Source organism: Narcine bancroftii, chromosome 4 (assembly GCF_036971445.1).
Source record: "Narcine bancroftii isolate sNarBan1 chromosome 4, sNarBan1.hap1, whole genome shotgun sequence".
Classification (NCBI taxonomy): domain Eukaryota; kingdom Metazoa; phylum Chordata; class Chondrichthyes; order Torpediniformes; family Narcinidae; genus Narcine; species Narcine bancroftii.
In genome coordinates, this window is record NC_091472.1 from 173,247,625 (window position 1) to 173,260,658 (window position 13,034).

Genomic DNA, 13,034 nt, shown 5'->3' on the forward strand with positions numbered 1-13,034 from the left:
CTAACACTGCATCGTGAGTATTGCTTGGTTAAATGATTTAGACCAGCAAAGCAGGAATAATAATCGAATGCAACTTTATTTTCACCCAAAGACCATCTTAAGTATTTACTTACCAGGGACCACTCTCCATCAACACCTACCCTTTCACCTCCCAACCTGATCACTCTTCCCACCTCGGCCTCTCCCTCGCGACTGGGTCCCCTTTCTCCTCTCCGCATCCCTTCCCAGCAGTTTGGAACGAAGCAGTTCCACACGAGCGGGGATCGGAGTCGGTCTCCGGGGGGGGGGGGGGGGGGGGGGGTGAAAGACTCCGCTTCGAAAAGTCGGTCGGGGGTGGGGAAGCCCGCTTCAGGGGGTGGGGGTCGGTCTCCGGAGGGTGGTCGGAAGGCGATGGAAGCGAAGGCCGAGGGGCGACCTGATGGTGGTTCGAGTCCGGCAGAGGGGTAGCCTTGTGCCCAGACTGAGGTGTCGGTTCACTAGTCCGGGGCGGGGTTTCCCGGGCACTTACCGGCGACGTGCGGCGGACAGCCTGGCTGCAGCGGCTCCTGGCCCTGAGAGCGGCGGCGGGGACGGACCAGGCTCCGGACCCAGATCTCGGAATGTGAAAGTGAAAGAAAAGGCTGACGGCTTCCGGCAACTTGCCGTCCCTCGGTCCGCTGTCAACCTCCAGTCCCTAACCTCACAGCTGGCAACCTCCTCTCGCCACTCTCTGCACAGCTGGCAACCTCCTCTCGCCACTCTCTGCACAGCTGCCAACCTCCTCTCCTCACTCTCTGCACAGCTGGCAACCTCCTCTCGCCACTCTCTGCACAGCTGCCAACCTCCTCTCGTCACTCTCTCCACAACTGCCAACCTCCTCTCCTCACTCTCTGCACAGCTGGCAACCTCTTCTCATCACTCTCTGCACAGCTGGCAACCTCCTCTCGCCACTCTCTGCACAGCTGGCAACCTCCTCTCGCCACTCTCTGCACAGCTGCCAACCTCCTCTCCTCACTCTCTGCACAGCTGGCAACCTCTTCTAATCACTCTCTGCACAGCTGGCAACCTCCTCTCGCCACTCTCTGCACAGCTGCCAACCTCCTCTCCTCACTCTCTGCACAGCTGCCAACCTCCTCTCCTCACTCTCTGCACAGCTGGCAACCTCTTCTCATCACTCTCTGAACAGCTGGCAACCTCCTCTCGCCACTCTCTGCACAGCTGGCAACCTCCTCTCGTCACTCTCTGCACAGCTGCCAACCTCCTCTCCTCACTCTCTGCACAGCTGGCAACCTCTTCTCATCACTCTCTGCACAGCTGGCAACCTCCTCTCGCCACTCTCTGCACAGCTGGCAACCTCCTCTCGTCACTCTCTGCACAGCTGCCAACCTCCTCTCCTCACTCTCTGCACAGCTGGCAACCTCTTCTCATCACTCTCTGCACAGCTGGCAACCTCCTCTCGCCACTCTCTGCACAGCTGGCAACCTCCTCTCCTCACTCTCTGCACAGCTGGGAACCTCCTCTCGTCACTCTCTGTACAGCTGGCAACCTCCTCTCGCCACTCTCTGCACAGCTGCCAACCTCCTCTCCTCACTCTCTGCACAGCTGGCAACCTCTTCTAATCACTCTCTGCACAGCTGGCAACCTCCTCTCGCCACTCTCTGCACAGCTGGCAACCTCCTCTCATCACTCTCTGCACAGCTGCCAACCTCCTCTCCTCACTCTCTGCACAGCTGGCAACCTCTTCTAATCACTCTCTGCACAGCTGGCAACCTCCTCTCGCCACTCTCTGCACAGCTGGCAACCTCCTCTCGCCACTCTCTGCACAGCTGGCAACCTCCTCTCGCCACTCTCTGCACAGCTGCCAACCTCCTCTCCTCACTCTCTGCACAGCTGGCAACCTCTTCTAATCACTCTCTGCACAGCTGGCAACCTCCTCTCGCCACTCTCTGCACAGCTGGCAACCTCCTCTCGTCACTCTCTGCACAGCTGGCAACCTCCTCTCCTCACTCTCTGCACAGCTGGCAACCTCTTCTCATCACTCTCTGCACAGCTGGCAACCTCCTCTCGCCACTCTCTGCACAGCTGCCAACCTCCTCTCCTCACTCTCTGCACAGCTGCCAACCTCCTCTCCTCACTCTCTGCACAGCTGGCAACCTCTTCTCATCACTCTCTGCACAGCTGGCAAACTCCTCTCGCCACTCTCTGCACAGCTGGCAACCTCCTCTCGTCACTCTCTGCACAGCTGCCAACCTCCTCTCCTCACTCTCTGCACAGCTGGCAACCTCTTCTCATCACTCTCTGCACAGCTGGCAACCTCCTCTCGCCACTCTCTGCACAGCTGGCAACCTCCACTCCTCACTCTCTGCACAGCTGGGAACCTCCTCTCGTCACTCTCTGTACAGCTGGCAACCTCCTCTCGCCACTCTCTGCACAGCTGGCAACCTCTTCTCATCACTCTCTGCACAGCTGGCAACCTCCTCTCGCCACTCTCTGCACAGCTGGGAACCTCCTCTCCTCACTCTCTGCACAGCTGGCAACCTCTTCTCATCACTCTCTGCACAGCTGGCAACCTCCTCTCGTCACTCTCTGCACAGCTGCCAACCTCCTCTCCTCACTCTCTGCACAGTTGGCAACCTCTTCTCATCACTCTCTGCACAGCTGGCAACCTCCTCTCCTCACTCTCTGCACAGCTGGGAACCTCCTCTCGTCACTCTCTGTACAGCTGGCAACCTCCTCTCGCCACTCTCTGCACAGCTGGCAACCTCCTCTCGTCACTCTCTGCACAGCTGCCAACCTCCTCTCCTCACTCTCTGCACAGCTGGCAACCTCTTCTAATCACTCTCTGCACAGCTGGCAACCTCCTCTCGCCACTCTCTGCACAGCTGGCAACCTCCTCTCGTCACTCTCTGCACAGCTGCCAACCTCCTCTCCTCACTCTCTGCCCAGCTGGCAACCTCTTCTCATCACTCTCTGCACAGCTGGCAACCTCCTCTCGCCACTCTCTGCACAGCTGGCAACCTCCTCTCGCCACTCTCTGCACAGCTGGCAACCTCCTCTCCTCACTCTCTGCACAGCTGGGAACCTCCTCTCCTCACTCTCTGCACAGCTGGGAACCTCCTCTCGTCACTCTCTGCACAGCTGCCAACCTCTCCTCACTCTCTGCACAGCTGGCAACCTCTTCTCATCACTCTCTACACAGCTGGCAACCTCCTCTCGCCACTCTCTGCACAGCTGCCAACCTCCTCTCCTCACTCTCTGCACAGCTGCCAACCTCCTCTCCTCACTCTCTGCACAGCTGGCAACCTCTTCTCATCACTCTCTGCACAGCTGGCAACCTCCTCTCCTCACTCTCTGCACAGCTGCCAACCTCTTCTCATCACTCTCTGCACAGCTGCCAACCTCCTCTCGTCACTCTCTGCACAGCTGCCAACCTCCTCTCCTCACTCTCTGCACAGCTGCCAACCTCCTCTCCTCACTCTCTGCACAGCTGCCAACCTCCTCTCCTCACTCTCTGCACAGCTGGCAACCTCCTCTCCTCACTCTCTGCACAGCTGCCAACCTCCTCTCCTCACTCTCTGCACAGCTGGGAACCTCCTCTCGTCACTCTCTGTACAGCTGGCAACCTCCTCTCATCACTCTCTGCACAGCTGCCAACATCCTCTCCTCACTCTCTGCACAGCTGGGAACCTCCTCTCGTCACTCTCTGTACAGCTGGCAACCTCCTCTCGCCACTCTCTGCACAGCTGGCAACCTCCTCTCGTCACTCTCTGCACAGCTGCCAACCTCCTCTCCTCACTCTCTGCACAGCTGGCAACCTCTTCTAATCACTCTCTGCACAGCTGGCAACCTCCTCTCGCCACTCTCTGCACAGCTGGCAACCTCCTCTCGTCACTCTCTGCACAGCTGCCAACCTCCTCTCCTCACTCTCTGCACAGCTGGCAACCTCTTCTCATCACTCTCTGCACAGCTGGCAACCTCCTCTCGCCACTCTCTGCACAGCTGGCAACCTCCTCTCGCCACTCTCTGCACAGCTGCCAACCTCCTCTCCTCACTCTCTGCACAGCTGGCAACCTCTTCTAATCACTCTCTGCACAGCTGGCAACCTCCTCTCGCCACTCTCTGCACAGCTGCCAACCTCCTCTCGTCACTCTCTCCACAACTGCCAACCTCCTCTCCTCACTCTCTGCACAGCTGGCAACCTCTTCTCATCACTCTCTGCACAGCTGGCAACCTCCTCTCGCCACTCTCTGCACAGCTGGCAACCTCCTCTCGCCACTCTCTGCACAGCTGCCAACCTCCTCTCCTCACTCTCTGCAAAGCTGGCAACCTCTTCTAATCACTCTCTGCACAGCTGGCAACCTCCTCTCGCCACTCTCTGCACAGCTGCCAACCTCCTCTCCTCACTCTCTGCACAGCTGCCAACCTCCTCTCCTCACTCTCTGCACAGCTGGCAACCTCTTCTCATCACTCTCTGCACAGCTGGCAACCTCCTCTCGCCACTCTCTGCACAGCTGGCAACCTCCTCTCGTCACTCTCTGCACAGCTGCCAACCTCCTCTCCTCACTCTCTGCACAGCTGGCAACCTCTTCTCATCACTCTCTGCACAGCTGGCAACCTCCTCTCGCCACTCTCTGCACAGCTGGCAACCTCCTCTCGTCACTCTCTGCACAGCTGCCAACCTCCTCTCCTCACTCTCTGCACAGCTGGCAACCTCTTCTCATCACTCTCTGCACAGCTGGCAACCTCCTCTCGCCACTCTCTGCACAGCTGGCAACCTCCTCTCCTCACTCTCTGCACAGCTGGGAACCTCCTCTCGTCACTCTCTGTACAGCTGGCAACCTCCTCTCGCCACTCTCTGCACAGCTGCCAACCTCCTCTCCTCACTCTCTGCACAGCTGGCAACCTCTTCTAATCACTCTCTGCACAGCTGGCAACCTCCTCTCGCCACTCTCTGCACAGCTGGCAACCTCCTCTCGTCACTCTCTGCACAGCTGCCAACCTCCTCTCCTCACTCTCTGCACAGCTGGCAACCTCTTCTAATCACTCTCTGCACAGCTGGCAACCTCCTCTCGCCACTCTCTGCACAGCTGGCAACCTCCTCTCGCCACTCTCTGCACAGCTGGCAACCTCCTCTCGCCACTCTCTGCACAGCTGCCAACCTCCTCTCCTCACTCTCTGCACAGCTGGCAACCTCTTCTAATCACTCTCTGCACAGCTGGCAACCTCCTCTCGCCACTCTCTGCACAGCTGGCAACCTCCTCTCGTCACTCTCTGCACAGCTGCCAACCTCCTCTCCTCACTCTCTGCACAGCTGGCAACCTCTTCTCATCACTCTCTGCACAGCTGGCAACCTCCTCTCGCCACTCTCGGCACAGCTGCCAACCTCCTCTCCTCACTCTCTGCACAGCTGCCAACCTCCTCTCCTCACTCTCTGCACAGCTGGCAACCTCTTCTCATCACTCTCTGCACAGCTGGCAAACTCCTCTCGCCACTCTCTGCACAGCTGGCAACCTCCTCTCGTCACTCTCTGCACAGCTGCCAACCTCCTCTCCTCACTCTCCGCACAGCTGGCAACCTCTTCTCATCACTCTCTGCACAGCTGGCAACCTCCTCTCGCCACTCTCTGCACAGCTGGCAACCTCCTCTCGTCACTCTCTGCACAGCTGCCAACCTCCTCTCCTCACTCTCTGCACAGCTGGCAACCTCTTCTAATCACTCTCTGCACAGCTGGCAACCTCCTCTCGCCACTCTCTGCACAGCTGGCAACCTCCTCTCGTCACTCTCTGCACAGCTGGCAACCTCCTCTCCTCACTCTCTGCACAGCTGGCAACCTCTTCTCATCACTCTCTGCACAGCTGGCAACCTCCTCTCGTCACTCTCTGCACAGCTGCCAACCTCCTCTCCTCACTCTCTGCACAGTTGGCAACCTCTTCTCATCACTCTCTGCACAGCTGGCAACCTCCTCTCCTCACTCTCTGCACAGATGGGAACCTCCTCTCGTCACTCTCTGTACAGCTGGCAACCTCCTCTCGCCACTCTCTGCACAGCTGGCAACCTCCTCTCGTCACTCTCTGCACAGCTGCCAACCTCCTCTCCTCACTCTCTGCACAGCTGGCAACCTCTTCTAATCACTCTCTGCACAGCTGGCAACCTCCTCTCGCCACTCTCTGCACAGCTGGCAACCTCCTCTCGTCACTCTCTGCACAGCTGCCAACCTCCTCTCCTCACTCTCTGCACAGCTGGCAACCTCTTCTCATCACTCTCTGCACAGCTGGCAACCTCCTCTCGCCACTCTCTGCACAGCTGGCAACCTCCTCTCGCCACTCTCTGCACAGCTGGCAACCTCCTCTCCTCACTCTCTGCACAGCTGGGAACCTCCTCTCCTCACTCTCTGCACAGCTGGGAACCTCCTCTCGTCACTCTCTGCACAGCTGCCAACATCTCCTCATTCTCTGCACAGCTGGCAACCTATTCTCATCACTCTCTACACAGCTGGCAACCTCCTCTCGCCACTCTCTGCACAGCTGCCAACCTCCTCTCCTCACTCTCTGCACAGCTGCCAACCTCCTCTCCTCACTCTCTGCACAGCTGGCAACCTCTTCTCATCACTCTCTGCACAGCTGGCAACCTCCTCTCCTCACTCTCTGCACAGCTGCCAACCTCTTCTTATCACTCTCTGCACAGCTGCCAACCTCCTCTCGTCACTCTCTGCACAGCTGCCAACCTCCTCTCCTCACTCTCTGCACAGCTGCCAACCTCCTCTCCTCACTCTCTGCACAGCTGCCAACCTCCTCTCCTCACTCTCTGCACAGCTGGCAACCTCCTCTCCTCACTCTCTGCACAGCTGCCAACCTCCTCTCCTCACTCTCTGCACAGCTGGGAACCTCCTCTCGTCACTCTCTGTACAGCTGGCAACCTCCTCTCATCACTCTCTGCACAGCTGCCAACATCCTCTCCTCACTCTCTGCACAGCTGGGAACCTCCTCTCGTCACTCTCTGTACAGCTGGCAATCTCTTCTCGTCACTCTCTACACAGCTGGGAACCTCCTCTCGTCACTCTCTGCACAGCTGGCAACCTCCTCTCGTCACTCTCTGCACAGCTGCCAACCTCCTCTCGCCACTCTCTGCACAGCTGGCAACCTCCTCTCGTCACTCTCTGCACAGCTGCCAACCTCCTCTCCTCACTCTCTGCACAGCTGGCAACCTCTTCTAATCACTCTCTGCACAGCTGGCAACCTCCTCTCGCCACTCTCTGCACAGCTGGCAACCTCCTCTCGTCACTCTCTGCACAGCTGCCAACCTCCTCTCCTCACTCTCTGCACAGCTGGGAACCTCCTCTCTTCACTCTCTGTACAGCTGGGAACCTCCTCTCGTCACTCTTTGTACAGCTGGCAACCTCCTCTCGTCACTCTCTGCACAGCTGCCAACCTCCTCTCCTCACTCTCTGCACAGCTGGAAACCTCTTCTAATCACTCTCTGCACAGCTGGCAACCTCCTCTCGCCACTCTCTGCACAGCTGGCAACCTCCTCTCGTCACTCTCTGCACAGCTGCCAACCTCCTCTCCTCACTCTCTGCACAGCTGGCAACCTCTTCTAATCACTCTCTGCACAGCTGGCAACCTCCTCTCGCCACTCTCTGCACAGCTGGCAACCTCCTCTCGTCACTCTCTGCACAGCTGCCAACCTCCTCTCCTCACTCTCTGCACAGCTGGCAACCTCTTCTCATCACTCTCTGCACAGCTGGCAACCTCCTCTCGCCACTCTCTGCACAGCTGGCAACCTCCTCTCGTCACTCTCTGCACAGCTGCCAACCTCCTCTCCTCACTCTCTGCACAGCTGCCAACCTCTTCTCATCACTCTCTGCACAGCTGGCAACCTCCTCTCGCCACTCTCTGCACAGCTGGCAACCTCCTCTCCTCACTCTCTGCACAGCTGGGAACCTCCTCTCGTCACTCTCTGTACAGCTGGCAACCTCCTCTCGCCACTCTCTGCACAGCTGGCAACCTCCTCTCGTCACTCTCTGCACAGCTGCCAACCTCCTCTCCTCACTCTCTGCACAGCTGGCAACCTCTTCTAATCACTCTCTGCACAGCTGGCAACCTCCTCTCGCCACTCTCTGCACAGCTGGCAACCTCCTCTCGTCACTCTCTGCACAGCTGCCAACCTCCTCTCCTCACTCTCTGCACAGCTGGCAACCTCTTCTAATCACTCTCTGCACAGCTGGCAACCTCCTCTCGCCACTCTCTGCACAGCTGGCAACCTCCTCTCGTCACTCTCTGCACAGCTGCCAACCTCCTCTCCTCACTCTCTGCACAGCTGGCAACCTCTTCTCATCACTCTCTGCACAGCTGGCAACCTCCTCTCGCCACTCTCTGCACAGCTGGCAACCTCCTCTCGTCACTCTCTGCACAGCTGCCAACCTCCTCTCCTCACTCTCTGCACAGCTGGCAACCTCTTCTCATCACTCTCTGCACAGCTGGCAACCTCCTCTCGCCACTCTCTGCACAGCTGGCAACCTCCTCTCCTCACTCTCTGCACAGCTGGGAACCTCCTCTCGTCACTCTCTGTACAGCTGGCAACCTCCTCTCGCCACTCTCTGCACAGCTGCCAACCTCCTCTCGTCACTCTCTGCACAGCTGCCAACCTCCTCTCCTCACTCTCTGCACAGCTGGCAACCTCTTCTAATCACTCTCTGCACAGCTGGCAACCTCCTCTCCTCACTCTCTGCACAGCTGGGAACCTCCTCTCGTCACTCTCTGCACAGCTGGCAACCTCCTCTCGTCACTCTCTGCACAGCTGCCAACCTCCTCTCGTCACTCTCTGCACAGCTGGGAACCTCCTCTCCTCACTCTCTGCACAGCTGCCAACCTCCTCTCCTCACTCTCTGCACAGCTGGGAACCTCCTCTCGTCACTCTCTGCACAGCTGGGAACCTCCTCTCGTCACTCTCTGCACAGCTGCCAACCTCCTCTCCTCACTCTCTGCACAGCTGGGAATCTCCTCTCGTCACTCTCTGTACAGCTGGCAACCTCCTCTCATCACTCTCTGCACAGCTGCCAACCTCCTCTCCTCACTCTCTGCACAGCTGGGAACCTCTTCTCGTCACTCTCTGCACAGCTGGGAACCTCCTCTCGTCACTCTCGGCACAGCTGGCAACCTCTTCTCGTCACTCTCTGCACAGCTGGGAACCTCCTCTCCTCACTCTCTGCACAGCTGGCAACCTCCTCTCGTCACTCTCTGCACAGCTGGCAACCTCCTCTCGTCACTCTCTGCACAGCTGGGAACCTCCTCTCCTCACTCTCTGCACAGCTGGAAACCTCCTCTCGTCACTCTCTGTACAGCTGGCAACCTCTTCTCATCACTCTCTGCACAGCTGGGAACCTCCTCTCGTCACTCTCTGCACAGCTGGCAACCTCCTCTCGTCACTCTCTGTACAGCTGGCAACCTCTTCTCATCACTCTCTGCACAGCTGGGAACCTCCTCTCGTCACTCTCTGCACAGCTGGCAACCTCCTCTCGTCACTCTCTGCACAGCTGGCAACCTCCTCTCGTCACTCTCTGCACAGCTGGGAACCTCCTCTCCTCACTCTCTGCACAGCTGGGAACCTCCTCTCGTCACTCTCTGTACAGCTGGCAACCTCTTCTCATCACTCTCTGCACAGCTGGCAACCTCCTCTCGTCACTCTCTGCACAGCTGGCAACCTCCTCTCGTCACTCTCTGCACAGCTGCCAACCTCCTCTCCTCACTCTCTGCACAGCTGGGAACCTCCTCTCGTCACTCTCTGTACAGCTGGCAACTTCTTCTCATCACTCTCTGCACAGCTGGGAACCTCCTCTCGTCACTCTCTGCACAGCTGCCAACCTCCTCTCGTCACTCTCTACACAGCTGGCAACCTCCTCTTGTCTCTCTCTGCACAGCTGCCAACCTCCTTTCGTCACTCTCTGCACAGCTGGGAACCTCCTCTCCTCACTCTCTGCACAGCTGGGAACCTCCTCTCATCACTCTCTGCACAGCTGCCAACCTCCTCTCCTCACTCTCTGCACAGCTGGGAACCTCCTCTCGTCACTCTCTGCACAGCTGGGAACCTCCTCTCGTCACTCTCTGCACAGCTGCCAACCTCCTCTCGTCACTCTCTGCACAGCTGGCAACCTCCTCTCGTCACTCTCTGTACAGCTGGCAACCTCTTCTCATCACTCTCTGCACAGCTGCCAACCTCCTCTCCTCACTCTCTGCACAGCTGCCAACCTCCTCTCCTCACTCTCTGCACAGCTGGCAACCTCCTCTCGTCACTCTCTGCACAGCTGGCAACCTCCTCTCGTCACTCTCTGCACAACTGCCATCCTCCTCTCGTCAATCTCTGCACAGCTGGGAACCTCCTCTCTGACCTACCTTAAAGCTGATCAATCATCTGGGCCAAGTTGGGAAGCATCCTAGGTTGCTGAGAGCCATAAAGGAATAAATTTGCAAAGGTCTTGGCCATTATCTTTCAAACTTCCAGAGATGCTGCCTGAGGACTGGTGTGAGCACAAGCTGAGAACTAGACCCAATCAGTTTAACTCTTGTGAATGCGGAGTCCAAGAAATAATGAGACAAAATGAGCAAATCACAGCTGTCTCAACTGAGAGCTTCACGAAGGGAAATGGAGTTGATGGGGTACATATGGACTGCAAATCAGTCTTCGAACAAGTGCCACATTCCAGGGTTATCATCAATATTGAAACAAATGGAATAAAAGGGCTAAGTGAGAGGATGAATTTCTGATCAGAGGGAAGAGACTATGGGTTAGTGCAGAGACCACTGGTTTCCTGAATGTACCTTGATGATTTGTACAGGGCATAGTTTCCATATTTATAGGTTATATGGAGCACTGAACTTTGAAGATTAAAAAAAAATAAAGAAAAATGGAAAGGCTGATTGAATGGAATCAATACAAAAATGAGGGGCACAATTCCAAAAGGAATACAAGATCTGAGAAATCAGGAGATCAGCATGTGCAGTGAATTGGTTAAAAAAATGCATTTGAGATCAGGGAAAGATATACAGTACAAAGCAAGAAAGACTTGACAAAATGTTGTAGATCACTGATTTGGCCGTAACTGAAGCACTGTGTCAGTTCCAGGTTCTACACTTTAGGAAAGATATAATGAGTTTGTTGTCATGAACATTTATGTTACAGCTCTATTATATAGCAATAAATAGAGATAATACAAAACACACAAATAATTATTATTCAGTTACCAAAGAGCTGGAAAAAAAAGTGGTCTTACAATCGTGCAGATGGCCTTATTGGTGCAGTCCCTGATTAATGTAAGAAAGGGAGGTTCAAGAGTCTCATAGCTGTTGGAAAGAAACTTTTCTTAAACAAAGAGATACTGGTCTTCAGGCTTCTGAACCTTCTGCCCAAAGGTAGCAGTGAGAAGAGGTTATGACCAGGGTGATTGGGGGGGAGGGGCCAGGGTCTTCCTGAGGCAGTGCCTCACATAGATGTCTTCAGCGATGGACCTGATTATGTGTGCTACCTTCTGCACCTTTCCATGTTCCTACACAGTAGAAGTTTGATGAGAATTCAACAACATACCAAATCTTCTTTGAGAGTAGAGGTGTTGGCATGCCTTCTTTAGTCTGCAGGAGAAGGCTCACAAAATATGGATTCCCAAGAATATGATGGTTCTAACCCTTTCCACTTCTGTTCCATCAAGGCAGACAAGTGTGTGGAACATTGGCCTCTCCTCCCGAACAATAGGCACCTTTGTCCTGGCGATGTGAAGAGCAATATTGTTGTTCTGGCATCTCCCAACCTCTGTATTCTGATATGAGCAATACACGAGATTTACTGAATCTTCTCCAGAAATTATGGATCTGTGTTATGAGAATTAGTTGAATAGCATGGGCAATTGTCCTTGGAACAGAGGTTTGCAAGAAAATCAAGAATGGTTTAAAAACCATGGAATAGAGAATAAAGGTGAAATACAAAAGAACCAAAAATGGCATGAACCAAAATATTTCCCCTCTATACAGTGAATGTTTGGGATCAGGAATACTCTCTCTATGTTAGTAGCAGAGGAAGATTCAACTGAAAGCTGGAGAAGGATTCAACAGAAAATCATTTAAATTTAGACATACAGCAAGGTAACAGGGCCATTTTGGCTCATAATTCTGTGCCGCCCAATTTACACCCCCAGTACGTTTCAAAAAGTGGAAGGAATCCGAAGCCCCTGGGAAAAACCCATGCAGACATGGGGAGAAAGTACAGACAGTGTGGGATTTGAACCCCTGTCCCGATTTCTGGCGCTGTAAAGTTGTTGTGCTAACCACCATGCCAACTGGGCCGCCAACTCCATCACTGGAATCAACCGGGTGAACCTCCTCTGCTCCGCCTCCAAGACCAGAACTGAAAGTACTCCAGATGCAGCCTCACCAGTACCTTGTTCAGTTACAGCATAACCTCCCTGCTCCTCAATTCAATCCTTCTCGCAATGAAGGCCAACATTTCATTTGCCTTCTTGATACCCTGCTGCAATTGCAAACCAACCACCTTTTGCAATTCATGCATACGCATTCCCAAGTCTTTCTGAATGGCAGCATGCTGCAATCGCTTGCTTTTTAAATAATATTCTGATCTTCTATTTTTCCTTTCAAAGTGGATAACCTCAGATTTGCCAACATTGTACTCCATCTGCCAGACCTTTGCCCACTCACAACCTATCTCCCTGCAAACTTTCCATATCCTGTGCACAATTTGCTTTTCCACTCAATTTAGCATCTTTAGCAAACTTAAATACATTGTTCCCACTTCCAGATGAATATCGTAAACAGCTGTAAGAGCCCAGCACCGACCCATGTGACACACCACTTACCACTGATTGCCAACATGAAAAACACCCCTGTACCCCAACTCTGCTTTCTATTGGTTAACCAATCCTTTATTCAAGCTAATACATCACCCACAACTCTATGCATCCTTAGCTTCTCTACAAGTCTTTTATGAGGTACCATATCAAATGCCTTCTGGAAATCCAAACAACATCCATCTGCTCCCCTCCATCTACCGCACTC

At 54.9% G+C, this 13,034-nt stretch overlaps 1 protein-coding gene across 1 annotated transcript in view; it reads right to left on the minus strand.

Annotated features, from left to right (window-relative positions):
* Nucleotides 1-10,318, minus strand: part of LOC138762398 (protein PML-like) — a 66,841-nt gene extending 56,523 nt beyond the window's left edge. Inside the window, exons 1-2 of the mRNA XM_069936161.1 lie at nucleotides 10,301-10,318; nucleotides 509-673 (exon numbers count right to left, since the gene is read on the minus strand). Of these exons, the coding sequence (XP_069792262.1) occupies nucleotides 509-673; nucleotides 10,301-10,318 (183 nt within the window). The remainder of the gene's footprint in view (nucleotides 1-508; nucleotides 674-10,300) is intronic.
* Nucleotides 10,319-13,034: the final 2,716 nt, after the last annotated feature.